Source organism: Anser brachyrhynchus (assembly GCF_964034855.1).
Source record: "Anser brachyrhynchus genome assembly, chromosome: 9".
Taxonomy (NCBI): domain Eukaryota; kingdom Metazoa; phylum Chordata; class Aves; order Anseriformes; family Anatidae; genus Anser; species Anser brachyrhynchus.
In genome coordinates, this window is record NC_137703.1 from 24141660 (window position 1) to 24168784 (window position 27125).

General features: G+C 34.4%; 1 protein-coding gene across 1 annotated transcript in view; it reads right to left on the reverse strand.

The window, feature by feature from the left end:
• The window catches only part of DNER (delta/notch like EGF repeat containing), a 121249-nt gene that overhangs the window by 48375 nt on the left and 45749 nt on the right, over nucleotides 1-27125 (reverse strand). Inside the window, exons 2-5 of the mRNA XM_080605293.1 lie at nucleotides 26582-26878; nucleotides 15762-15856; nucleotides 13117-13283; nucleotides 267-412 (exon numbers count right to left, since the gene is read on the reverse strand). Coding sequence (XP_080461419.1) covers nucleotides 267-412; nucleotides 13117-13283; nucleotides 15762-15856; nucleotides 26582-26878 — 705 coding nt within the window. The remainder of the gene's footprint in view (nucleotides 1-266; nucleotides 413-13116; nucleotides 13284-15761; nucleotides 15857-26581; nucleotides 26879-27125) is intronic.

Below are 27125 nucleotides of genomic sequence, written 5' to 3' on the forward strand. Positions count from 1 at the left end.
TATACATTACCTTGTATACCTGCTTTGAATAATTGTTTTTTATTGTCAGGGCAGCGTCTGACTCTTTGCATTTCTTATTAGTCCGTTTTTTTAACCAGTTCATTTTTATGAATAGGTAATGAATACACTGTTATTATTTAGTAACATCAGTGAGCCTTTGAAGCCAATTTCATAGCAGCAAGGTATACTCACACTCAGAGGACCCCTGTAATTATATTGGCATTGACTTTCCACATTACACAAAGATCTTGATAAGTTCACCTTACCTTGTCTGGTTTGGTGATGCATTTTCCTTTCCCCGAACATGAGAATTTATCTGAATGGCTTCCCACAGGCATACAGGTACTGACTTTCACGATCACAGTCAAGCGTAAAGCTACAATGCACTTTGTAACTGAATCATTTAAAAAACCTTTAAAAAAATAAATAAAATTCTTAATATATGAGAAAATACAAGAAGTTATGCTAATACATGTTGATGCTAGACAAACAAATAAAATAGAATTGAAAGAAACTATCAAATAAGAACATCATTGCTCATATTTCATACAGACCTACCAAAATTTAATGCATGTTAATGCAAATTGGAATGGAGTCTGGAAACAAACAGTCATCATATTGATTAACATAAGGAAGACAAGCTGGTGAAACAGATCTACCTCCTGGGCTGTAAACTGCTATCATTTCTTAGGTCTCTAATAATCAACCACTTTTATTTGCTTTTTGATAGTTTATATTTCCTTAAGTTTTAATGGCAAGGAATATTAAAAACATATTCAGTGGAGAAAAACATTTACCTTAATTTTCAACAGTTACTTTAGATAGAACTAGAAAGCACACAGATCATAAACAGCATTACGATAAAAGGTGGACAGTTTCTTTGCTGTGTTTTTGATGGAGTCTGCAAATACATACATGCTCAGTTTGACAGCATTACTTTGTATAATTGCAATACAAGTATTACTGAATGTCAGATCTTATCACTGTATAAGGTGATTCTAGGCATAGGTGATAAAGATGAACAAAACACAGAAATAATAACATTTGATAAGGAAGAGAAAAATTCATGAATTTCTGGCTAGCATCTGTAGTTGTATGAAAGTTTTTTTTTTTAAAAAAAAAGTGATTGGAAGCTATTAAAATGCACTGGAGCGTAACAAGAACATCTTTATCACCTATATTTCTAATAGAAATATCTGTAAGATAAAAAGTCAGAACAGGAAAGACAAAACAAGGAAATATACAGCCCATAAGATACACAGTTAAGTCAGAGATACATTTAGCCTGCTTCCCTTGTGCTCAAACTGCACCATTCCACCACTGTGATTAGACTCCTGGGTTACAGCCCTTCTGCTTGTGGCATCAGTTAGCTGTTTCTGCTTTGACCTGGGAACTTGTGGCAGAATATATGTGAAGGGACGTAACGAGTGTGGTTTTGGTACAGTGTATATATATTTTATGCAGAATATATGCATTAATTTTTTATTTTTTTTTAAATCCTTCTATAACCTTATGTTGAACCTAATTTTATTTCACTACCCTTAACGTAAGGAGACTCGTAAGGTTCTAAGATTGTTTCAGTATCTGGAAAGTTGCAAACAGAGAATGAATGCAGGATTATACTTCAGAAATTAATAGAGAGAGCTTAAGGAAAAATAGATGCTTTTTCTTAGTCCGAATAGCTGTAATTTCACAAAGTATGACAGCAAATGGATGCAGGAAGCGTATGACTGGTTTTTTTCTAATATTTTCTTCTTTAAATTCTAGGATACATTTATGGCATAAACCTCAAAGGAGCATTCAAGATGCAGTCCAGCTTCTTGTGCTGTAGACTGGAGATGGAACGACACTTGGTCAAGTAGAAAAAATAGTACAATGTAATATTTACAATGAACAATGTTTCAGGAAATAGTCTGAACTCCAAGTGAATTTTCTTTCCAGAACAGCTGTTAAAAATTACTTGCATTCTGCATATAAAAGTGTCAAGCATGACTAATTCTACAAATTCCTAAGAAAATTGTATGGAAGACTTTCATTCTCTGTTCTTCATTTTTAGATTTTGCTTTTTAAAATGCTGCATCCTTTGAACAATGAGTTGTCTATAGTAGAAACACTAAATCATATCTTCAAACCAGGAAAATCTCATGTCCAATACAAATATCAGTGGCTTGAGTACAGCTGCCACAAGTTAGCTAAATCTAAATATTCTAGAAAATAAGATTAAAACTGTATAAGGTATAGTTGCACATGTCTAATGGTCTCTTTTGGTTAGTGGAGATACCTGTAATCTGTTGAACTCTTCTAAGACAGCCATTTTATTCTGGCCTCACTCCACACCCCATTTTTACCCATCTGTTCAAAAATGCAGCCAGAATTGTTTCCTTTAACAATTGAATATGATTGTCACAGACAGTCATGCAATTATATGTGAATGCTCAGAAGAATGTGGTATTTAGAAAATGTCTTTGGGTTCGCATTTGCTTGTCTGAAGCAGATTGTTACGTATTCTTCAGGACAGTTCCCTAAAGGAATATCAAATCAACCTTCTTTCTACTTTGAGTCTTGTTACTATTTTGGTATCAACACCCCTTAGGCAAAACACTGAAGAAATCATTATTCTCACTGGAAAGCCAAACAGTTTCCTGTGATTTCTAATTACCTCACCTAATTTCTAAATACTAGAAAGATAAAAATATGACTATATATTTTCCTTCTATAGAAGTTGCACACAACTTTCTGAAATCTATAAGTTTTAAGGCTAGAAGAAGTTTGTCTGATCATCTAAATGTGACTCCCTGCTTAATGCAGGTTAACTAATTCCTTCTCCAATTCCTGTAACGGTGACTGAACTAGAGTGAGTTTTAAGCCTATTTTTAACTTCTAGCTAGGAGAATATTTTCAGAAGCATATTTACAGCTCCCTTCATCTCAGGTCTGGAGAAAAATATTACAGTTGTTCATAGCAAAAGGTAATTTTGTTCAGTTAAACCTTACTGGTTTTCGAAATCTACTTAAAACAATGACATCAGGGTATTTTAAGTTGAAGAATTCAGGGTTGAGCTACTTACAGTACTATTACAGAAATTATTAAAACCTAATAAATCAGAATATGATGTGGCAAGTCATTTATGTTGCAGAGGAGGCATTTTCAAGCTTTGTGCACACAAATTGGATAGTCTGAAAAGTGCCTGAATGACTTCATTGGCAGTATTCAGGTAAAATATGCTACAATTCATTCCATCCTGGTAGTTTCACCTACTTAAGCCTACAAGCACAAAGCACGAATACTCCTGCTTCTCCAAGATTCTCACCATCAAGAAGGTGAGAATGAAAAATAAGGAATAAAATCAAAATAAAAGATGACAATATTATTTGTATTCGGCTACTTTCAACAAGATTATATTATGCCATTCAGATTACTGCTATATCTTTTGTCCCAGTCACATATGATTTCCTTACACCTGTATTTAGTCAAGACTGTAGATTAAGTTAGCATCCATATTCACAACGAAGTAAATAAGGAGTGACTACTTGCTTGTGCTGCTTTTTTACCTGCAGAATGCCCCATCCCCTCCGTACTTATATGATCATCAGTAGTACATTTGTAGATTTTGGATTTCACTTCAACTACATGAAGGATTATTTATTTATTTATTTTACAAAGGAAGTACTCAAGCACTGATTGTGGATTTTGCTGTGCTACACAAACTGATTTGCTTCCTTAGCAGCATCCATTTCTGAACAATATCTTTCTGCAATGCATTTATTCTTATCTTATTGCATATTATGCTAATATGACACATAAGATTGTACTACAAATCGTAACCAACTCTTAGTATGCACATAATACTATCATACACAGAAACTATCTCCTATTGTAATTGGCTCAAATGTATTTTCCCTATTGCAATTTTAATATATATTTACCTACTGCTGAAATAATAGATTATAATTTTACATCAGAAATACAGCAATAGTTCCTTTCACCAAAGTTCTGATTCACAAAAGTACGCAAGTCTTTTAAGTCAAACTTAGGGAATAGGTCTTTAACTCCATCTAAAGATTCTTTGGATGAGAAAGAATGGTTGCCAAGGGGTCAGGACACTTGTGAAGCATCAGTCCCCCAAGATTTCAAAGTATTTTTAGTCTGGTTTCCTAAGGAAATAAGACAGCAGTGGAACATCTATCAGTTTCTATCTGTCCTTTTTTTTTTTCCCTCTGCACTTGCCCACTCCAAAATATTAAGTAGAAGTGAGAAACAGGTAGACAATGACATTCACAATCTTTGATGCAGTACTTCTGAGATATCAGTGCCATAGGATGATTGTACAGAACATCTGAAATCATTCTCTAATGATACTACTAGGCAACACAGCATCTGGGGATTCAAAAACACAGCTGCAATAACAGAACTGCTATTTTGCCCACAAACAGTGCTATTTATAAGTGATACAACTAATCAAATATCCCAACTTCAATACAAACCAGCATGCTTACTGTGCTTTGTCACTAAAGCCTTGGTCAGATACTGCTTTTAAAAGTATTGTATCTGATTCCCATTGTGATAAATAGGCTTCAGTGAGAATCAGTTCAAGAACTGTTTCAAATACTTTATTTTTCAAAACATCACATGAAACACAGCCATTTAAAGAGTATTTTCTTCACTGACAAGGGACTACGAAACTTCTCATTGCTTTCCCCTCACCCCAACTGATATCATAGTCACATTCTGTTTAAAAATAGGTATACTTTCTTCTTTCACTACCAGCATTGAAAAGTCATCCTGGACTCCGAAAAAACAAACATACACTTTGTTCGCAATCACCGTTACAATAATAAAGATAAGCATTGTGTTGGTCAAGTGATATTCTCAGTAACATTTCTGCAATGCCATAAGAACCAGATTGACAATGGTAGGCATACGCAGATGTAACAGAAAGCAAAAATTGGGTGTCAGAAAATTGTTAGCAAAACTTTGGGAAGAAACAGCACACAGCTTGACTTTCAAGCTGGAGCTGAGTTATGCATGACTGAGAGTTAAAATATATGTATGAACTCAGCAAATTAGTTGGATACAAGTTGCATACAAAAATTCTCAAACACATGATCTGCTGCATCTCCTCTATAACAAACAGCAATTTCAAAATTTCATTATTCCTAAACAATTAATAACCAATAACTTGGCTGGACCAAAACCCATGATGGGATTATGAAATAGTCAGTTAGCAAGAGTATGCTTACACTTACAAAACCACCTGCATACAGCTTATTAAAGAGATGTGGCACTAGCTTAGAGTGTGACCTATCATGGCTTCAAGGACTGTGCTTACTATCCAAGATAATGGTGAAAGTACAGGGAAGGGTGACAAGACTAATCTACTGATAGATTTCCTGTATCACAGTTTCCCCATTATGTGCTTATTTATCAGTATCTCCACAGTGCTGCCAAGCTGGCAGCTAACTATTTTGGGCACAAATGTAGACCACCAGAATTTCTGATATCACACTTAACAAAAGCAGTAAGTGTGATGGAATACAAATGACATAGCTAGGACTGCAAAAAGAGGAGCTGCAGTGGATTGCATGGGTGGCACAGTCAGCTAGGATTTATCTATAGCAACTGTCTCAACTTAAAAACAGTAGAGTAGCTACCCTATATTTAAATACACTGCACTTACTGTTACACTACCAGCTGAAGATCTCAAAGCACTTTACACATTTTATTAAAATATGTCTCACATTTTCTTTTACATTATGCATTAGTATCCTCATTTTATAGATCATGGTAAGCAATCTGTCCAAGATCTCACAATGCAAACAACCACATGATCAACTGAATGTAAATATCTGTGAATTGGTCATAGGAGTTGTATTTGAATAAAGAGAAATCTTCAACAACAACAAGAAAACTGAAGGTATTTTGCCAAGCATTACCAATTTGAGCATATAAACCTCCAGATATAGACTAGAAGAAATATTTCCCACCATTATCTGGTAAAAGCAACAGTGGATAAAAATTAATACTAAAAAATTTACTCATTAATTAAAGAAGACTAAAGAGTAAAAGTTATTTACATGTTAGCTTAAAACGATCTACCAAAAAAAAGTGAATAGCCATATGTTTACGTCTGCGTATGTTTAGACAAGGCGCATATAACTCAATCATGAAGGGCAGGACAGGATATTGATTTTTGATATACTTTTTAAAATAGCCTTTCTTGTATAGCATAACAGCATTTTTCGGATTTTTTTTTTTTAGCTAGATGCTTAACTTCTTACCATATAAGGTATAAGGCCATCCTTTGAAAAAGTCATTGAAATCAACATTTCATTGAACTGTTTATGCTGCTCACACTGCTGCTGCTGCTATTGTTTATCAAAAGGCCATTTTCCGTGAGGTTAGCTCTTATGCCCAGAACCCCAGGGAAATGTTCACAGCTAAGGACAATACTCAATACTCAATAGGGCCATTATAGGCAAATTGCACACATGAAAATGAAAATCCCATTAACTGCAGTAGTTGTTTTCAAATTTCCCCACTAGTAATGCTGACTTGCACTAAAGTAACTAACCAGTCAAAGAAGCTCAGTAACTTCACTACGTAGTTTTCAGTGAATTCATTTCACACGTTCCTATTACAAAATAAATTTGTCCTATTTCAGTTTTGCTTAAGCAAATACGATTTCAACATGCAGCAAATTGTTCTCTTTTGGTGGAAAAAACCCACATGTTTTAAACATATACTACACAAAACTTACCATCTAAAAGACAGAGGTAAAATTTGCATCCTAATCTGAATCTCTATAAAAACAGATAAAAAGACCAGAAAAAAAAAAATACTTTTTTTTTTTCAAAATATCTTTCTAGAATCTTTATTTTAATAAAGTATTTTGTACATTAACTTTCATTTTGGCTATTCATATCCCTGCAGTCTGTATTAGTGGTGACCACCACTAATAGAGAGGCAGGACAGCATTTCAGATAGCAAAACATCTCTGTACATATATACATATGGATCCCACTCTTTTACAAATGCACCAGATCACTTCTGTTGAGGATCCAAGCATTAATTTTCCTTTCTAAGAAAGGCTTTAAAAAGTGATTCAAGCAAGCTGCCTTATTGATGCCAGCATTTGAAAATCATCAGTGGCTTTCATCACACCATAAAGATGCTATAGCATCCACTCTCAAGTGAATTTGTGCAGTGACCACTTTTCAAACACTTTGTAGTTACAGTTTAAACTAGTTAAATTGTATTATCAAAAAGACTTGGCATCTTGCAGGAAAACAGATTACAGATCTACATCAGGTCTACATCAGATTTCTTTGCTGCAGTGAAAATAGCAGTTTAAAATAAACATTATAATTTAAAGATTTTGCTGGAGAATCTATTTGCTGTTCATATAAAAATACGTTGTTTTCATGCATATTACATGTTAAACTTTCTGCCTTATTATCTGCAATGTCTTAACAGACAAATAGCAATTTTGCTTATTAATTTCTTCCTCATTTTATAAACAGACAAACTAAAAGCTAATGTAGCAATATGACATGAATGCTGCTTTTATGCTGCACCATGGAAATGCTACATAGAGCAAAAATTGCAAAGCAAATAATTTCAAGCTATTTACATGCTTTTTCTTCTCTCTTTAAACAATTATAGATAGATATAGATATACAAACTCTTCTAGTGTATTAATTACGGGGAAATAGAGGCTAAACACTAACACCCACCAATCTGTCATTGCTTTGCTATTTTTTTGAAACGTCCCATCACTGTATCTTCAGCAGTAGGCACATCAAGGCAGAAAAGCAGTCTTTTCAACATTTTATCATAGAACCTGATGAGGAGCACATTTTGTCAACACTGTTAATATCATAATAAGCATACTGAAGACCTGAAAGCATAGAAAATATTTTACTAGTGAAACAATAATTGCTTTTTTTTTGGTTTGGGGAGGGAGAAAGGAAGGACACTGTTGCTGCACAGTCAGCACTGCCAACTCCCTGTTCTACCTTATGCCCAAAACCTCAAAATAAATACTTCTTAAAACTTAAGTGATTATCACATATGTAATTTTAATACCCAAATTCACCAAAAAATATTAGCAATGATGGTTTTGATTATTAGTAGAATAGGACTGTTAAGTATCGTATAACTAGCATTAAATATCATTTCCTAATGCAAAACTCAATAGCAAATCATACATTTGCTAAATATATACCAATACAGGTTTAACTGTACTGGACTACAAGATAAATTCGAAAATGCAAAATGACAGCTGACACCTGTGGATGTGAGACTTGAAGTATCTTTAGTCATGAAGGACAGAGTTGTTCATGTAGTGAACAATTATGTGAATTTATTGCCAGACTAATTAACAGACTAAGATATGTAATAGATGGTATACAGTGTCTATAAAACTTCTAAATATCTCAGCCTTAAAAGAATAAAGAGTTTAAAGCTTTTGGGGAGTCGGTTTTGCTTTTCAACCATTTGGATAGCAGACCGTATTTCCAAAATAAAAGTTCTAGTTTTCAATTAGAGGGTGATTGCACATTTGGATAAATAAGATGCATGCAACAAATTATAGAATATTACAATAGAGTTGCTATAAAAGCAACTAAATATCCTTCATCATCCATTAACAAGGCTTTTTTATATTTTTGAAAGGAAATCGTTAATGCATTATTTTCTCAAGAGAGATATTATTTAATCAACTTAGTAAATCTTACGCACTTGCAACAAACTTGAATAGAAAAAGATATACATGTTCCTGTACTTATTCCCAGATGCAGTATATTATTCCCTGAAAGAGAGAAGTGCATAATTTTAGGTGTATTAGACCCCCATCAAACATATAGCAAGCAGCACTTTCAACTATGGAGAACCCTGGCTGTAACCTAATAATATTCAGGATAACTTCAGTCTGAAAGACTCATGCACAGACTGACACTGCATCAGGGCACTCTTATCTCATTTTTTCAGAGTTATAAAATGCTTTTGATCTGATTTTCATTTTTTGTGATACATTGCAATAAAGAATAAGTATGCGACTGTAACAAGACTAGGTTTTGCGATTAGTCATTTTCATATATTCTAGTACAAATGTTGATACAAAGATTCTGAATTAAAAGAAATATGGATGATACATTTTATAAACATGACAAATAGCTTACAAATAATAACTCATTAACTTCAAAGAATATTGGGACAAATAGTGTGAAGCTGTAACTTCACTGATGTAAAAGGCAGACTTTCCATGAGTTAATATGTTTAAATTTTGATCCCTTTGTCACCATCTCTTACTTAAAAATGAATTCTACCTTCTCATTCACTTCCCAGCTATCTCTTTTCCAAATCTTGATATCCACCCTAGCATTCCACTTTACACAATAGTTATTTTGGGTGCTATTCAGAGAATACAAAATGCCTTCAATAACACACTTTTTTTTTTTTTTTTAAGTCCTGAATTTGGGGACAAAACTTTTTAAATTTTCATGGCATTAAATGAAGCATTTTTCTTGCAAACAGCTGGGTAGAGATTGATAGTTCACCTGGCCTTTACTACAGATTACTTTTGTCTAGCAGTAGTGTGGTTTTAAATGCCATTGGCACCTTGGGATATACTCTATGCTTCATCCTCCACCTAACCCACATAACCTACTGAGTGAATCAGTATTCTCAGGGTCTTTTTCACTTCACAACCTGAACCACATTGGGCTTTTTTTTTTTCCACTGGCTGATAAGTAAACTTTCTAATAAAACTTAATACATTATTTTAGAAGACTGCCCAATTTGTGGCCAGAAATGCATTAATAAGTACTCTACGCAAAGCAGGCAGAGTGAGAAAGCGTGGGCTTCATTCAGCTCAGTATCTTTTCCCATCTGCTGGGGCTCATATTAATGGGGACAAGTGTTGTAATTTAACAACATAATCATACTGCATACTCTTGGCATCATAGGTCCTCTCCTGCCCTGCCAAAGTCTGTTCAGCTGCAGCAGCCATTTTATAAATCACATCATGGAAAACAGGCCAAAGTTTTTGGTTTAGTTGTGCTTAAACTCTTTTCCTTCCCTCAAGCCCTTCCACCTCACAGTACAGAGATTTCGACTGTCTCCAGGATAAGCAATGCTATGATCAAGTTCTCTATTTCTGTGTCTCAGAGATAGGATTATTTCCAGTCTGTAAGGATTGTGTCCTAGATCACACAATCAACAAATCCGTACATTATTTGCAGCTTCTCATTCTTTTCAATCTTGTCAAAGCTTCTTTAAATTAATGTTGATTTTTTTAATTAGTTGCCACAAGGTAACACACAAACCACTTAATATTTCCCACAATATTTCCCACAATCTTTGACATAACCATCTTATTCAGAAAGATTTGTAGGAGGTAATTAAAGTTACCATGCTGTGTAACAAACTTGGAGGCAACACACTCAGAAGTGACTCAGATAAATTGTAGATCAAAAGACAAAAAAAGTTGCATTACTCTCTCAGATCTTCCTCTTTTTTTCTTTTACGGTCCTAAGAAGAATTTTTTAAAGGTCAAACACAGTTGCATTGTACAGAATTTGCCAAATAAGAGAAGAATCCCTTTAAAAATCCTTTGAAAAGGGAAGGAAAATTATTATTTTTTTTTAAGTATATAAGGTAAATATATTGGTTGGCATGGTCCCAGGAGTAAAGCATTGCTCTCCTTACAGCATCCCACAGCACCTCATGACCTTGCAATTGTTCTGTCTTAAGAGTCATCAATAAAAACACATGCTAGATTACTGTTGTTCTGCATTTGTTTGTTTTATAAAAGCATCCATTTTAACTTAGATTAATTATGTAAACCTTACCTGAATTATGGATTTCAGCGGAGTTCAGATAAAATTCAGCATTTTTTACACCAATTGACTAAGTTTGCTTGTAAGCTATACACCCAAGACATACAATTTATTGGATGAGAATTAGTGATGGAAAGCAAGCAGAATATTTGTATATGAATAAGAAGAAAATCTATAGAATGCTTTGTTTTCTCTTTCTTACAATAAATGGTGATAGGTCACGAACACTTTTAAACTAACAAATGAATATTTCAGTTTCCTTATCACTTTAGCATTTCACTCTATTTCTGTTCAAGTGTTTTATTAAAACAAGTTAATTCTGGAAGACCTATAACTAAACTAAGGCCACATAAAATAATCTAGTCCAGAAAACTGATGAGTTATCTCACTACTTGATTATCTCATAGAATAGAGGCACGACTTCTCGGAACTAAAAGATATGCAGACAAAATATTTCATATTCATTTTCTATCAAAAGCACTATGGGTAATCTATCCATTTGATAAAATAAATTTAAGTAAGATTTATAAAAATTCAAATGTACTGTATCTGCACTTATCTTCACTAAGCACTCAGATGCTCCCATTCATGAATGTATCACTGTATTATTGGAGTCTCCCTGCTGTTCCTGCATACGCATTTATGATTCATGTTCTTTACATAAATCAAATTACACTACAATGACTGGAAAAAAATCTGCAAAGAATTTCAGTACCAGGAAATTGAGACCAAAGAAATACCAGAAAGTAAGTGAAAGTAAAATAAGATGCCTCAGAAAACTTGTACTGCACCAGATAAATTGTACTAACGGTCTTGCTTATGAACTAAACTTGATTTTATATTCATTAAGGAAAAGGTGTGTTTTCAGCTCATGTTAACTAGCATACAGTAAACTATTCAAAGCAAAAACCCCCAGGACAGAAGGATACCTACAGAAGGGCAAGTAGGACAAGGCAAACTATATGACAGAGTTAAGACAATAGTCTTTTTAGGCATCTAAATCAATAGCCTACGCTATATAGCCCAGTGGAACCTTCACAGAGCAGCTTAGGCCCTCTATCTGGGAGCATATTAACTAAAATGTACATTTAGCTACATGTCCCTCTGAGTGCAGGAAAGTTACAGATTATTCTATGTCAGGCAAGCTTTTATTTATTTTTACTAAACATTAACTACCCCAAAGCTAAAGCAAAAAATTATCCCTGAGGAAGACACTTTTAACGCTGGTAAAATAAAATCAAAACTAGAATAAAAGGAAAAAAAGGGGAAAAAAAAAGCTAAAATTAAATATCTTGGAAAGAAGTAAAGGATAATGAAAACATAAGGAACTAGAAAATTATTTGCAGGAAATAGATATTGTTAAAGAAACCACTGCTGATGGTTAATAAATGATTACACTAACAACCCTCAAGCAACGTCTGTGCTAAGTGACAACTCATAAATGAGAGAACATGGCACTACTTCTGCATTTGGGTTTCTCTCTGTATTAGACACACACACAGAATTTAGCCCAATACTTCTGCATCAGAATGCATTTTATTTCACATTTATTAGCATGACAAGTTGCTGAATAACAATTTGTGGCAGCTTATGCTTCATTTAAAGATAGACAGCATTTCAAGAAGATTACATTAAATGCTGTTACTGCAATGTCTTTGGTTTCATGTCATTGGTACGACAAACAATATACCCAGAAAGCTCAATTTAATTAAGTCTATTATGTCTAGCACAAAGGACGCATTTAAATCAATATTATTTCCCATAGACTTAAAAATAACTTATCAGCCTATTTTCATTCTACCCCTTCTACAAAGATAGTTCACATTTAATTGCCCAGTGAAACATGCAGTATATCTAAAGTTTCATATTTACAAAGGCAAAACTTGATGACTAAAAATGGTGGAAATAAATGCTGTCAGAAGATCAGACCTCCCGTTATATTTTTTTACTGCGTACAGGCTTAAGCTTGAACACCTTGTACACCTTGAATAGTTGGAGTTTTTTTGCTTTATCATTTATGAAAAAATTTAGAGTTTATTATAAAAGAGCATATACAATATCTTTCATCATCTAGATTTCAACTGAATAGTGCCACTTGTTAAGGAATTAGTGTACCTTGTCTGCTTTGAATGAAGCAATGTCTAAAACATGGCCATGCTATCAAGTCTGGATTTTTCAGCAGTACTTAAATTAGGAGAATTATCTCTTTGTTTCTCTAAATGTTGGGTAAACTACTGACCATCACTTAGAAGTGATTAAAAGTCAGTTTGTTACTCACCAATAAAGTAGTTGTTTCCTAATGCAAGCATTTCTTCAGAAAGAACAAGTCCACCCAGTGCCTGGAGGAGAGTGACACTTCTGCCATCAATAAGCGAACACTGCTTAAACCCAGTGGTTGTCACCTTCCACAGCAGGATAAGAGAAGCAGTAGCATCTTGCCTTATTCTAAGAAAATAAACAATAAGAACATTTACAGCAAGGGAAATTGGTGTTATCAGCAAGTACATCAAACAAAAGCTTATCATCAGAGAAGAAGAACTTAAACGTAGCAAATTTGGAACCAGGAAAAGGCCTGAAGGCCTTCATCATGTCCATAAAATAAATAAATGCTTCAGCAGTAAGATTTATATAACAGTATACATAAAAGCATATTTAATCATACAGAGTCTCAATTTCTAATATTTGAAAGACACCATCTTAGTGTCCAGTAAGTGTTTTATATAAAAAGAGTACATAATAGTAAAGCAGCCTTTTTCACTGGCTGAAATTATGGCTTTTGAATAGTACCTCCATTCTACAACTACAACACTATCATTTTCTTCAGCTGAAATACATCCAGCCCTCTTGCCTACTGAAGAGCATTCAATGTTCATTCAATACAGGGAGATAGATCCTGGTAGAAACACTCATTTGTTTGATATACCAGATGGAAGGTTCAGAACCATTTATTCTTGCAAATCAAATGAGTCGTGTAATGCTCCCAAGGTCACTGAGTCAGTGGTGCCTTCCTAAATATTGACAGGTTGGATAAGCATCTACAACTGCATATATACTGTTGGCTCCACTAGGGAGCACTGTATCTATGTTGGTGTTGCTTCCCTCTCAGGATACTTTCTTCCACTAACCTCATAAAGACAAAATAAAAATCTGTAAGATTTCTGTCAAGTTCCCAAACATTTCCACTAATTTCATCTGATAAATCACAAATGAGTTTGAACAATCCCGCAAAAGTTCAATCACAACACCATCGCTCTGCTGAAAACGGCTAATTCTCTCTTGCCAAAAAAGAAGACTCCAAATACCAGGAGATGAAATTCTGTTGCACATTTTCCTATAATGAAATTGTTTCAATCCTACTGAGAACACAGGGTGGTCTCTCTCATTTTTTTATTATTATTATTATTATTGGAGTTCAAAACAAGAAATTTAAAGTCTTCCAATTATATTTGTCATGAGTTGAGGAAATGTTGCAACTAGGCTATGTAAGTCATTTTTTGACAGTATTTTGGATCCATTTTAAAAAGAAACCCCATCACTACACCCATCAGAGATGACTGTCTCATTTTCAGTAACAATATCTGCTAATGTGAACATGACAGCAACTAGTTTCACCTTTAGTCACACATGACAGTCAGAAGAAAAGAAAATTACTGATCTCTAATTATTTTCCTTACCATATGCAGCCTTTGAACCAGAGGTCCTACTTAGGTCTTTAACAAAGGAAATACAATGTAATGAAGATAGATATCAACCTGCATTAATCTGTCCAGATTAACTGACAAAATAAAACACTACTGAAAGTACATTGTATAAAAAATGACCAAAACCAACCCTGTATACTCTGCAAACCTTTTTAAAATGGGGTCATTCCACCATGGGTCTTAAATACAGTTATAGAATCTACAAACTTCAGTTTATTCCTATTAAAAAAAAAATAATAAATCTCATTTGCTTACAGATTCTAGTCAGCTAGAGCATTCACACTCACAGGTCTCTTCCTTACTTAGGCTTAAATGCTCATGAATGAGAATGATTCAAAGTCCCGTGGGAAGCACAGGACAGCTCCCACGTTTACAGTTACTGCTCCAAACTGTCTGCAGCTTGTCTGCTCGCAGCAGTTTGTTGTTTCCTGTAAGCATGGCCTTTTTAAACTGAAAGCTGGCATTCTGAAAGATAAGATGACAGTATGAGAAAAGTAGGCTATTTTGGGAAAATCTAAGTCTAAAATTGCAGTAAAGCTGTGAGCCAGAGAACTATGTTGGCAGATTTTTATTTGAAATAAAATTTTCAATAGGAAATGCTTCATACCAGCTGACAGAATCAGATCTTTCTATGAAGTCAGGTTCTGTTAATTAAAAGTTACAAACCAAGCATTTTATTGAAAAAAAGCATGAATTTTAAAAGTGATTAACAAAAGAAATTCAAATTTTTGAAAAATGTTATTTGTAGGACATTCACATCAAAGATTTCATGGCTGATTGATGACACCCAAAGCAATATTCCAGAAATGAAATATAAATAAAAATGCATAAATAAGTGTATTTATATAATTATTGATAATCACTTTCCATAAGGAAAGGCATTTTGGGATTAAAGAAAAAATGTGTTCACTGCATGAAGGAGAAAGGAAACATTACACCTTCTCCAAACTGACATCTTCAGCATGTCTGCCCTAATTCCTAACACATTCTGATGGTCCAGAGACAGTTTACATGCTTGCATCTCCTAAAATATTAAATATGTGGGAAAAGTTATATCAAGCAAAGAGCTTTCGTGGCACTGCTAGATGCCTGAAGGCTGTCTGAAGTTCTTTCATATACTTTGGACCAGCTGACCAACCTGTGTATCCAAAAAACTAAAATAGCGAGGTAAATTAAAATAAAAGCATTTTTATATTCCATCACATAGGACAAATATTCTTACTTTATTGATGTATTCTGTGGAACTTCAAAGGAGACAAGCCGGCCTCCAGCAGAGGTATTGGAACTGGCATTTCCACAAGCCATATCTGGGGTTATCTGAAGATAAAAATAGCTTTATTTAACACTAAACACAAAATCTGACCCCCCAAAAAAATTAAAAATAATAAAAAAGCACCAATAACACAGCAACTATCTTTTCAGGATGGACAAAATCATTCACCAAAATATTCACATTAGAAACAAACAATCTGAAAATTAATCTAAGTAACCTTTTAATTTTTTTTTCTAACAAAACCTTCCTGCACACAACTGTGGACTTCTAAAGGTATCTTCCTTTAAAAGTGATCACATACTTAGAAAAAGATGAATGGGCTTCTAGTCATTTGAAATATTAAATATAGCTCTAACATTTGCCACATCCAAAAAATGTTGCATCATTAATATAGGAGATTCTGGAAGATTTATAACAGCAGATACTGATACTGTCTTTCTACTATATTGAAATGTTTGTGGGTTGTTTTTTTGTTTGTTTGTTTTTTCAGACTGGTTACTTTTGGGAAAAAATATTTTCCCACTTGCTCTGACAAAACCTGATAATATTCTTTCCAAGTACGAGTTGCTTCAATAAATTGAGCTTTCAGATGGAGAAAAACGGTGAGTACAGTTAAGAGCGAAGGGACTTATTTGCCAAGTCTCCAGCAACTAGTAGGCATGGAAATCAGCTACTGCATGAACTGGATCAGGACACCACGCAGGATGGCATACAACACTGAAAAATCACAGAAACCTCCACATCTTGTGGAACAGTAATTTCATAAAGGCAGTTTGAAAACCATCACCATTTCCAATTACACCTTTATTTCAAATAAGTAATATTTTATATAAGATAATTGGCTCTTTCTATTTCTATTAAGTAGCTCTCCAGTATCTTCATCAGCTATGAAATAACACACTATATTGAAAAAAAAAAAATCAGTCAATCTCACCATAGAATTATTAAGCAGATTTTGCCATGCTATTTTTTAGTTACCTGAATGTGTGTGCAACCTTTTTACATTAGCCTTATTGGTGAAGTGAAAACTGATACCTGACACACTTCCATGAATTAATCATCCACTAACAAAAAAGCCAGAATCTAATTCGTAATTCTATTTAAAATTCAAATTCATATTTTAAATGTTACTGTGGAACACCTGTGAAAACATGAAAAATAGAAGTTCAGAATATGAAGCAAGTAACCATTTTTAGGGGGCTTAGTTGATTTTGATTCAGGCAAAACAAATACTCAATATTCACATCTCCCCAAAATATAGAGATTACTTAACTTATTTCTTCATTGCTTCATTCTCTTGTGCATATAATATGAATACATATACTTTATGAAAATAAAATGAGATGCAATTTTATTCTTTCCTTAAAAAAATAATAATTTTAAAGGGTAATATACCCATTAAAATTTCTGAATCCTGGAAGTAAAAATTATGGAGCTAACATTCAAAGCATGATGAAACAAAAAGGAGTTTGGCTAACACTCTTCCTCTTAAATTTGCCAACATTTATACTTTCATTTTCTTTGAGAATCTAATGCCTACTGGAACAAAGAAAAGAAAAGAAATCAACATCTTTATTCTTACACAGTCTCATACTATATCTAAAAATATACTCATTAGAATATTTATATAGTTTCACATTTTCATGCATCTTTTACCTTGGAATACAAGGAGAAAAAAAAAGTAATTTAAGCTCTTCATTTACTTTACTATTCTATATTAGAAGTTTGTAAAGTAAAGGATAGATCTATCTTTGAAACTATAATAATAATAACAACAATAATAATAATAAAGCAAGAACTGAAAAAATTGGCTTCATAACGAGAGCTGAGCTAACCCTGTGAAAATGGGGAAAAAATATGGTTTGCAAAGCAATCAGAATTAAGGATTATTCAGCATAAAAAGCACAAGTAGAAAATATTTCGTTGGTAACCAGCAGAACAAAAAGCAAAATACAGGGGTTTGACTCCTCTGCTAGGAATACCTGTAATGTTTGATGTCCTTCTCCAAGAAGAAACACCATTTGTAATTGGCTCTGATGTCATGTGTTATGAATCTGATAAAATAATTATCTAAACCAGTAGGATGCTAAATGACAAAATTTTACAACAGCTGAAATTTGACTTTTTTCTACTACTAAAATGGTACTTGGATCAGACAAAAAAAAAAAAAAAAGAAGAAGAAACAGCAGCACTCATAAGGTCAAAAAAAAATGGTGCCAGCAGTACTCTATTTCAGACAAATACTATAGAGACAAAAATGATGGTTTTGACACCTGAATTAGCAAATAAATTACACGGAGTTTTTTTTGTATCTGTGGGAAATTTGTATAAAGATTTTTAAGTGTGTCTCACCTGGCTTAACAGAACAGCCTGCAAAACTGAAAGACTGAAGAATAAGGGCAAAGAAGACAAATATATTACAATAATAAAGGACACCAAAAAGATTAAAACAATCTGTGGCGAGTCTCATTCAAAAAAAAAAAAAAATAATAATAATGACTGGAGACCTAAAACAGAACTTACTGGAAAATAGAGTTAAATAATTTTGAGAAGGTAGAATAAAGAGCATGTGATAAACTCTGACTTCCTATTCTAACCACTCTTCAAAATTTTTAAGTGAGATGTTTATAGTCAAAAACACAAACAGACCACTTAGTTATTTAAAAATACATTTTCAAAAACCAAAAAACAAAACAAAACAAAACCACACATGCCTTCAATGAGATCAAACTCTTCCAAAACTCCCCTGGTGCATCCAGTAGTACAGATCCGTTAAGCCAGCAAGGAAGCTCCTTGGGGAACAGACTTACAGATACAACGCAAATGATGCAGCTATTTTAAAAATAGTCACCAAAGAAAACAAAATCTTCATGCACCTGCCAGAGCCTGAGGTATGGTTAGGAGCTGCTTACAAAGATAAGCTCCTACATCAGCACAGAGCTTATGCTCTTCAATATATTACTTAGAGTTTAGACTTTTTGAATACCAAATTTCTGAGAGGAAATAAATATAATATTCCTCTTTAGATATATATATTCCATAAGTTTGTATCTTAATCATGTTTTTGTATTTTTGTTTTGTTTTTAAAAAGAACATAATATACAAAAACTACATTTCTGTTTCAACAGTTTTAATAGTATTAACTTTTTGAGTCTTTACATGAGTAAAAGAAGAGCGTCGTTTGAGAAAGCAAGAGAGAAGTCTCCAGAAGAACATCTATTACTACAGCATCTCCCTGGACGTTAAAAAGACAGCAGTGACTGGACTAGGTGATTACCTTATCAGTCCATAGTACTAGCATAGATGAGATTGGAAAGGAAATCAGCTGCACTACCCAGGAAGAGATCAACAGACTCCGCTCTTCCATATTATACCTTTTCTAAAAAATTAAATAATGTGAATTGTGGAGATACTCACGTAGCAACCTCCATATATACACATAATTCAACGTCTTGGAACACAGACAGAGATCCCAAGGGAATATTTTTACATTGGTCCTTTTATTACTTTGGTAGATTAGCTGTACTGATCTTTAACTTGACGAGGCTAAAAAAAGCAACATACAGATTCTAAGACTACATCTATGCTAGCATACATATACGCAGTCTTTCACTACTGATAATAGTTCTCTGAAGATATTTGTTGTTAATGAAATTTCATAGCATGTTTCTTGGAAAGCTGACCAGACCGACATTTGCGATTTTACAAAGCCTTATCACCACTGCTAGGCTAATCCTGAACAATGCAAAAACACAGTCATTCTGCTACAGCGATAAATGTTCACATTTCTTCTGTATCTCAACTCTACAAGTTTAAAGGACTGCAGAAAGCTTTTACTTCCTGCAAAACACACCACACTGTCCTCAAACTTAAAAGTAATGACCAAACACATTAGCCTTAGCAGTTTCACAATACCCTGTTAATAAGATATTGATGAATATTTCTGAATAGTAATGAATATTTCCAATCACAGAACATTTTGACCAGGAATTTTGAAGACTCCCTATGCTTGGAGGTATTCAAGACTTGACTGAACACAGTTCTGAGCAACCTGCTCTAGTTGACCCTGGTTTGAGCAAGGGAGTTGGACTAGATGGTCTTCAGAGTTCTCTTCCAACCTCACCTATGCTGTGATTCTGTGAATAAAAATTCCCTTCATGAGCCAACTGTCTACTAACTCTTTCCTGTAAATTGTCATTGTAACTTCAGTGATATCCCAGCTTTCACAAAACCCCACTCCAGCATACAAAATGAGTGCTTCATTTTGAAAACATTCCCAAGGGTTACACAAATAAAAAAACTTATAGACACATGCAAACACTTGTGCAATGTGAAGTGGCACTTTCCTGCTCTGTTAGCTCTGAAAGTTCTCTTTGGTTATTCTCTTATCTTTCCGTCTCAAATATCATTCTCCAGCTATTGCTCCTAATGGGGCAAGAAAGAAACCTGCACAGCCTTGCAGCCAAAGTGAAGTTGGGCAAATTGGTCTGGAATTAAACAGAATACACGAATGAACACATCATTCCCACGCATTCTTCTTGAGCTAAATAAAAGAGATGTATATAAACTTATCTTCAAGAAAATTGTCAAGAAAGTAATTTCCAAATTACAAGGAAAAAAAAATGCTCTAGGCTTAAAAATTTAAACATATGCTTAAGCATATTTGGAAAGACATCATGTTAATAAAGAAAGTATGAAAATTAGTTCTTCAGGAAAAACAAGACTGTGCTAGGGTGATCTCCCATGAAAACTGATGTGGTCATTAAGAAAGACAACCTTTCCTTTCTTCAGTAGCACAGAAACAGTCATGATGAATGCATTATGAAGAGTGTTCTTGCAAATACTCTTTCAAATCTTTTTCCAAGGGATTGCATGTTAACTTTTAATTCAATAAAGTTTCATAACTTCCAGTTTTGCCTCTTCTAAACATATAACTACTTTTTCATCAGGATAAAGCCTGCAGGATTTCTTCTTTTCCAAATCTCAAAGGGTGACAAGAAATATCTTTTATTTTCTGAGAAATATAACGTCTGTCAGCTGTCATTTATGCAAGGGAAAAAGTACTGTAGAGAATTTAAACAGGTTAGATATTGACTACAAGATCTTGAACTGTTGTCTGCAGAAAATTAAAAAGGAAAAGAGATGTAGGAAAAGCCAACATAATAGAATGAGAAGAGAGGGATCAGTTACTATCTTATTTTAGACAAGATGCCAAGCAATAAGCCAGGATCATTTCTGGCACAGAAACCTCATTCAGAACAAAATTATAAAAGAAAAGCAGTTCCCTTGTCCTGCAGCATGAAAAAACTACTGCTTCCAGAAAGCTAGTGTTATACAGCTTAAACCCCACACAAGTGTATTTGCCTCTACCCTCAAGAGTCTCATATGGGATGATGCTTGAAAGAAAAACAGAACAGAAAGAAAATAAAGGCTTCCTTCTAACGTATCTCACCAGTGGGAGAGAAAAGCAGAAGTGTTTAGAGTAGGAGTAGTGCCTCCCTGAAGAGCACCAAGGGAAGGCTGACAGACTGCATCCCAAAACAGTATCACATGAAGAAGGCTTGCCAGTTATTGTAGCACTGAAATTTAACAGAAGGAAGTCTACATATCTACCCAGCAAATTCTGTCACAGTTTGTGTTTCTTTGCTCATCTGAGCTAAAGCTACTTTGTAGAGTCAGCAATCACATTGCCAAGAAGATGCAGTAACAGAAGATTCTGATGCGCAGTAATCTTCTAGATAACATTACTAAACCTTTGTATTACTGACAAAGGTTATTAATGTCAATATTACATGAAGCGGTAGATACTTCAGCAAGCATAGTAGGTTATCTTAAACAATGACAGCTTCTCAGATAAATTACCTGGGTAATCATATTAGTCAGATGCCTTCTTGTCTCAAGCTGGACACCAAAATGAATGCCACCTTCATAAAATCTTACAGTAAATCATTCAATCAATATTATTTCCTTGAACACGTAATGGTCATTTCCTATGCCAGAGCATATGGAGCTGTTCTGAATAATAGAGGTAAGCACTGTGAAAACAAGCTCTTAAAGCAAAAACTCCACACCATCAAATCTTTACATGAAGACTACAAGCTCAGGTCATTGGAGTAAAAGCTAGGAAGTAAACTTCACCAAAGTCTGTCAGGTCAGCCAGAGATACTTCTACTCCATGTGATTTTACATCAAAGCAATGAAAGGTAGTAAAACTTTCAGGTGTTTTTTTCACTCAGACTCTCCAAAACTTCAAAGTGATTCCTGAAAGAGTGGCTAAGAATCCAGATACTTCTTAAAGACAGCATCATACTATCAAAAAAAAAAAAGTCCTGAGCCCCCCACCCATCAGTATAGACCCAAGCCGGCAGGGCTTCAATATCTTGTCATAATTACACTCTCAAGAATTTTCTATATGGTAGTTTTGTCCTGAAAGGGGATAGGAGGGTTTTGATGTTAGGAAAGCTAGTATTTATGACTATCCATTAAACTTCTTTCAGCAATGGAGTATATTAAAATATTAATTCTGTGAGCTTCTCTTCGGTTTTGTTTGAGGATACTACGCTTTTACTGATGTTTTGGAGTTGTTGGGTTTGTTTGTTTTGTTTTTTGTTTTTTAATAATTTTTAAGGGTATCACTTATAAAGCAATGTATATACCAAGTCGTCTGTTAGAATGGCATTTGTATAAAAAGTTCCATACACATATATCGTAGAGGAAAAATTTGATGAAATTACAGATTATTAAGAAAGTTAAGATTATTCTAATGAAAACTTTGTTTCTGTCAGTCTCCTTTGCTTCTAAGATAACTTTTTCTAAAGGTATAAGAAAAGTAATACAGACTTCTGAAACAAATCTTACACACAGGTATAAGAACAACTGTCCAAAGTCAAACCAAAAGTCTACATACTCCAATACTTTGACTCCAACAGCAGTTATAAGAAGGAATGCCAAGAAAATTGGATAAGAAAAGGGCTAGCATGTTCCCATTTGCAAGCCAAAGGTTTTCCTAAACTGTCATTTCTAAGGATGGAGTTTCTATGTATTTAGTAACCTCAAATGGATCTCTCCTCCACAATTCTGTTCGGTCTCCTCCTCTACCCACAGTGCACTTCAGAGGGAGGGAGGGAGGGAAGAAGGAAGGAAGGACATTTAGCAACACAGAAAGCACTCAAAGATTCAAAGGTCTCTGTTTCAAGCACAATTATTCCTTAAGCATATTCAGTTGCTGAAGAGCAGGAGCACCCTCTTTCAGGAGCTTCCACGTGGCCCAGCCACACTTCTTTAAAAGGTATACAGTTTACTGACTGAAAATGCATGTAAAACAAATGCTGTCACCATTACAGGGGGAATTATACATTTACTGTAGCCCCTTATCACTAGTTCCAAAACCTAGAATCTGAGCAGTAGTATTGCAGTATAAATGAATGTTAGACTAGGACTCACATGCTTAGCATTCTAATTCCTGGCTGCGCACCTGGCAAATCACTTTACTGCTCTTTGCTTCAGTGTCTCCATCTGTAAAATGTGAATAATACTGCTGATTTCCTTTGAAAAAAAATTGAGCACTATTAAGGAAAAGTAATATATGGAGTAGGATACTGCTATTCTTACAGTTGATTTTTACACTGCAGCCTTTGTTGAATCTATTATTTGATCAGTATTAATGGAAAAGTAAAAAAAAAAAGAAAAAAAACACTTTTTTTTTCCTTCTATTATTGGCTAATATCTATCTTTTCTACATTGTAACCTGAAAGATCATTGGACTGGAGAAATTTGGGCTGCTATTTGTATCTCTCTTGCAAGTGGAACAATTTAGTTGCCTGAAGTGGGAAAAAAAGATCTCTTTCAGCATCTGAGTACAAAGATAAATCCCTGTTCTATTAAAGAAAACAACAGATGATTTTTTTTCTCTTAATGGTTTGTAGTTTTAGGCCTAAATTTGCATAAGAAGGAAAGATTAATTTGTTATAGCTAGAGCTCTGTTAGAAAATTAAATTGTATCCAAAGACTTCTGTATGTTGTTTACTCCTTCAGGCCTTATTGAGAAAGCTTGGTCAAGTATGCACTGAAAACTATGATCCTAGTATCTAAGGAATGAAGAAAACTTTCCAACTCTAACCATATGTCATGCCTTTCTCAGAAGATATACTTCTCTCAGGACTCCTTCCTGAGACACCTACCATGGAAAATTCATCCTTGCAGGATTGAGAGAGCTTTCATTTGGAGAGATTCTGGCAAAATTTCTCTGTTCAGACAGACAGACAATAGAGTTTGAAGAACATTGGCTCACTTGTGGCATCAGTACAGATAAAGGTCAAAAACAAGCTGACTTGGAAGACCAAAAAACAAAAGCCGCCTTTGTGGCCTCTTAATCTCAAGGAAGATCAAAGGAGTAGATTTTTGCAATACAAAACCTACAGTTACTTTTTTTCTTCTTCTTCTAAGAGAGGGCAAGAAAGGATCAAGCTTTGCAAAGCTTTTAAAGCTACTAGGAAAGGTAGTATTTTCCTGCTTAACACTTAACCCTTTACTCTTGAAGCCTCCTCCAAAGAGGCTTTGGAATATAGACCCTCAGGCATATCAGTTCTCCCTTTGGTTTAATATAGATTAGAGAAAATGTCTTGAATTAGCAACTGGAATGGTTTTCTTCCACAGAGGTATCTCTCTCTTACTGTGAATTGCAAAGAACACAAGATCACTATGTGACATGAGAAAGACTGAAAAAAATACAAGACCTATCACAACGAATTAAAAACATATCAGGGCAAGTAATTTCTAATAGTATAACAACTAATCTCCATATTCGAGTTACTAATGTGATTGATAAATTCAATTTTAAGAATTGAAGGTAAGAGAAGACATGCAGAAGGATGAATTTCAGCTATTAAAATACCTACTTGTGAACTATGTGTTTGGCTGAAATGCTTAGTGAATCTATCTGAAAACACAAACCAGGCAGAAATGTTACTTATACAATACCAGACCACAGACTGAGGAAGACTCATGAGGCACAGGGAATGGCTTGCCCTTAATTGATCAGGACATACAAAGCACCCACGCAGAGATGACACTGCATTTAAACTAACTAATAAAAGCAGATCAGTATTTGTTTCTGCTTCAGTGCTTTCTCTCCAAAATCCACCCTCAGTACCTGACATATATTCTACTGTAAAATAATAGATATGGGTAAGGGCGTTTCAAGAAATAAAGCTCTGTTCTCCAGACATTGCTGACCCAATCTCTCACTGAAATGTGATACAGCCCTATAACTACTTGTACCTCAAATCTAATCTGAGAGTCATAACATATCCAATATATATTTTACGCAGGTTGATTTTATTTTCAAAAGCTGATTTAAATAAATGTTAAAGGAGACACAGGAATAAATTTGTTTGGGCTTGCAAAGAATAATGAAAAATTTAACATTTTCAGGAATTAAACTCAAACTTGTTCACTTTTTCATTAGGTAGTCTGTTAATACACCTCAGAAGTATCATACTTCATGAAACGTTAGAAACAGATACAGCTGACATTTCACTTATTTAACCCTGAATAAACACAAATGAAATTACTTTCTTCTACAATGCGTTCTTCATTAAGAAAAAGATGTCACAAGGGTTTTAATTCTTTGTCTACTGAAATGAAAATATTTCTTCACAAACAAGCTTCCCCTCACCCCCACTGCCCCAAAACATATGTTCATATCTATGGCAGAGACTGTTCTTTGGGATGCATTTTGCACATATGTAGTATTATTATAGCTGATCTCCAGATCAGCTTGGAGACTTCCAGTACCAACTGCTGTAGGAACAACATATGCACTAGCACTGGCCTCACATCTTCAAGTAGAGAACAGCAGCGCAGTTCTAAATCATCCTTGCAGTGACAGACTTGAAAGCAGCAGGGAGGAGAATGGTCATGTGACAGAATGAATTCAATATACACATGGAAAACGTATCAAGAGATAAATAATTGATTCTTCTCAGTTACATTGGTGAACAAACATACTTCCCGCCTATACATGATTTGCACATGTAAAGACAAATATTAAACAGTAACTGGGTAAGTTTGGGATTTTGTTTTATTTCTGCAGATACTAGAGTCTACGTAAGACATCGAAAAACTGCTCTTAAAGAGTGTACAAAAACAGTAGGAAGTAAAGATCATTTCTTAAGGATTATATGTTCTGTGCTTTCTAGTTGTAGTTTTGCTAAATATTGTAAGATTATGGTTTTACTAAGAGGTACAACAAATTTTTAAAATTTTCAGTTATTCCTTCACCACCATTAGATCTCTGCAGTTGTGTGATGTGGGATATGTTGACTGACTGCCATTTTTAATCCTCAAGTAACTATGTTTTCTTAACAGTACAGGGACAGTTTTCAAGACACCATGGGATTATAATACATATATGTATTTGTCAAAGGTATTGTTTAAAATTTCCAATTTCCCTAAATTCGTATGATAATTGGAGATATGGGGTCATATGAATAACTGGAAAAAAAGATAAACAAGTAAAATAAAAATCTGATTTTGAAGAATTATCTAATAAAATGCATCTTAAAAAGGCCAAGATTAAAAGCCCATTACCTTTAGTAAATAACATTTTTTGTGTGTTTAATTTTACCAGCAAATTAACTCAAGGCAGAGACTGTATCTTCAGCCCTCTCACGTAGACATCCAGGACGTCATGCACAAATGACAACCCAACAATGATAACACTTAGAAGTTCCTTTCTGTGCATTTTTACTTAAACAGAACATTCTCACCTCTATTTCATCCCATTTCAGATCTACAACTTTCTGTCCTGCTTTCGGCTGCCACGTTGGTAACGTCACCGTTGCTCTTGAGTGCGGAAGAACGATGTCGGGTTCCAGTGTGGATGAGACTGGCCTGCTTTGTCTTGGTGACGATGGCTCCGTCGGCTCAGAGACCGGAAGGCTATGAAACGAGTGCTCACAATTTGTTCCTTCATAGCCTTCACTGCAGATGCAGAGGTAGCCATCACTGCTAGTGCTGCAGTTGCCATGGTGACAGGGGTTGCTGGCACAAGGGTCTGAAACGAACTGCAGGGAAAAAAACATCATATGGGTCAATTACTGCATACAAAAGATGTGTGTGTGCTTCACAAATACCATAAAACAAGATTCTTTTCCCCTTCTGTATTTATCTTCTAAACGTATTTATGAACAAAGCTCATCTTTGATACATCTTAAAGAAAGTAAATTTAAAGGATTAAAAAATATAAATTAATCTAGATTCACCACTGCTCTCAGAATATTGCAAGCAAAGCGATGAACGTGAAGTAGGAGC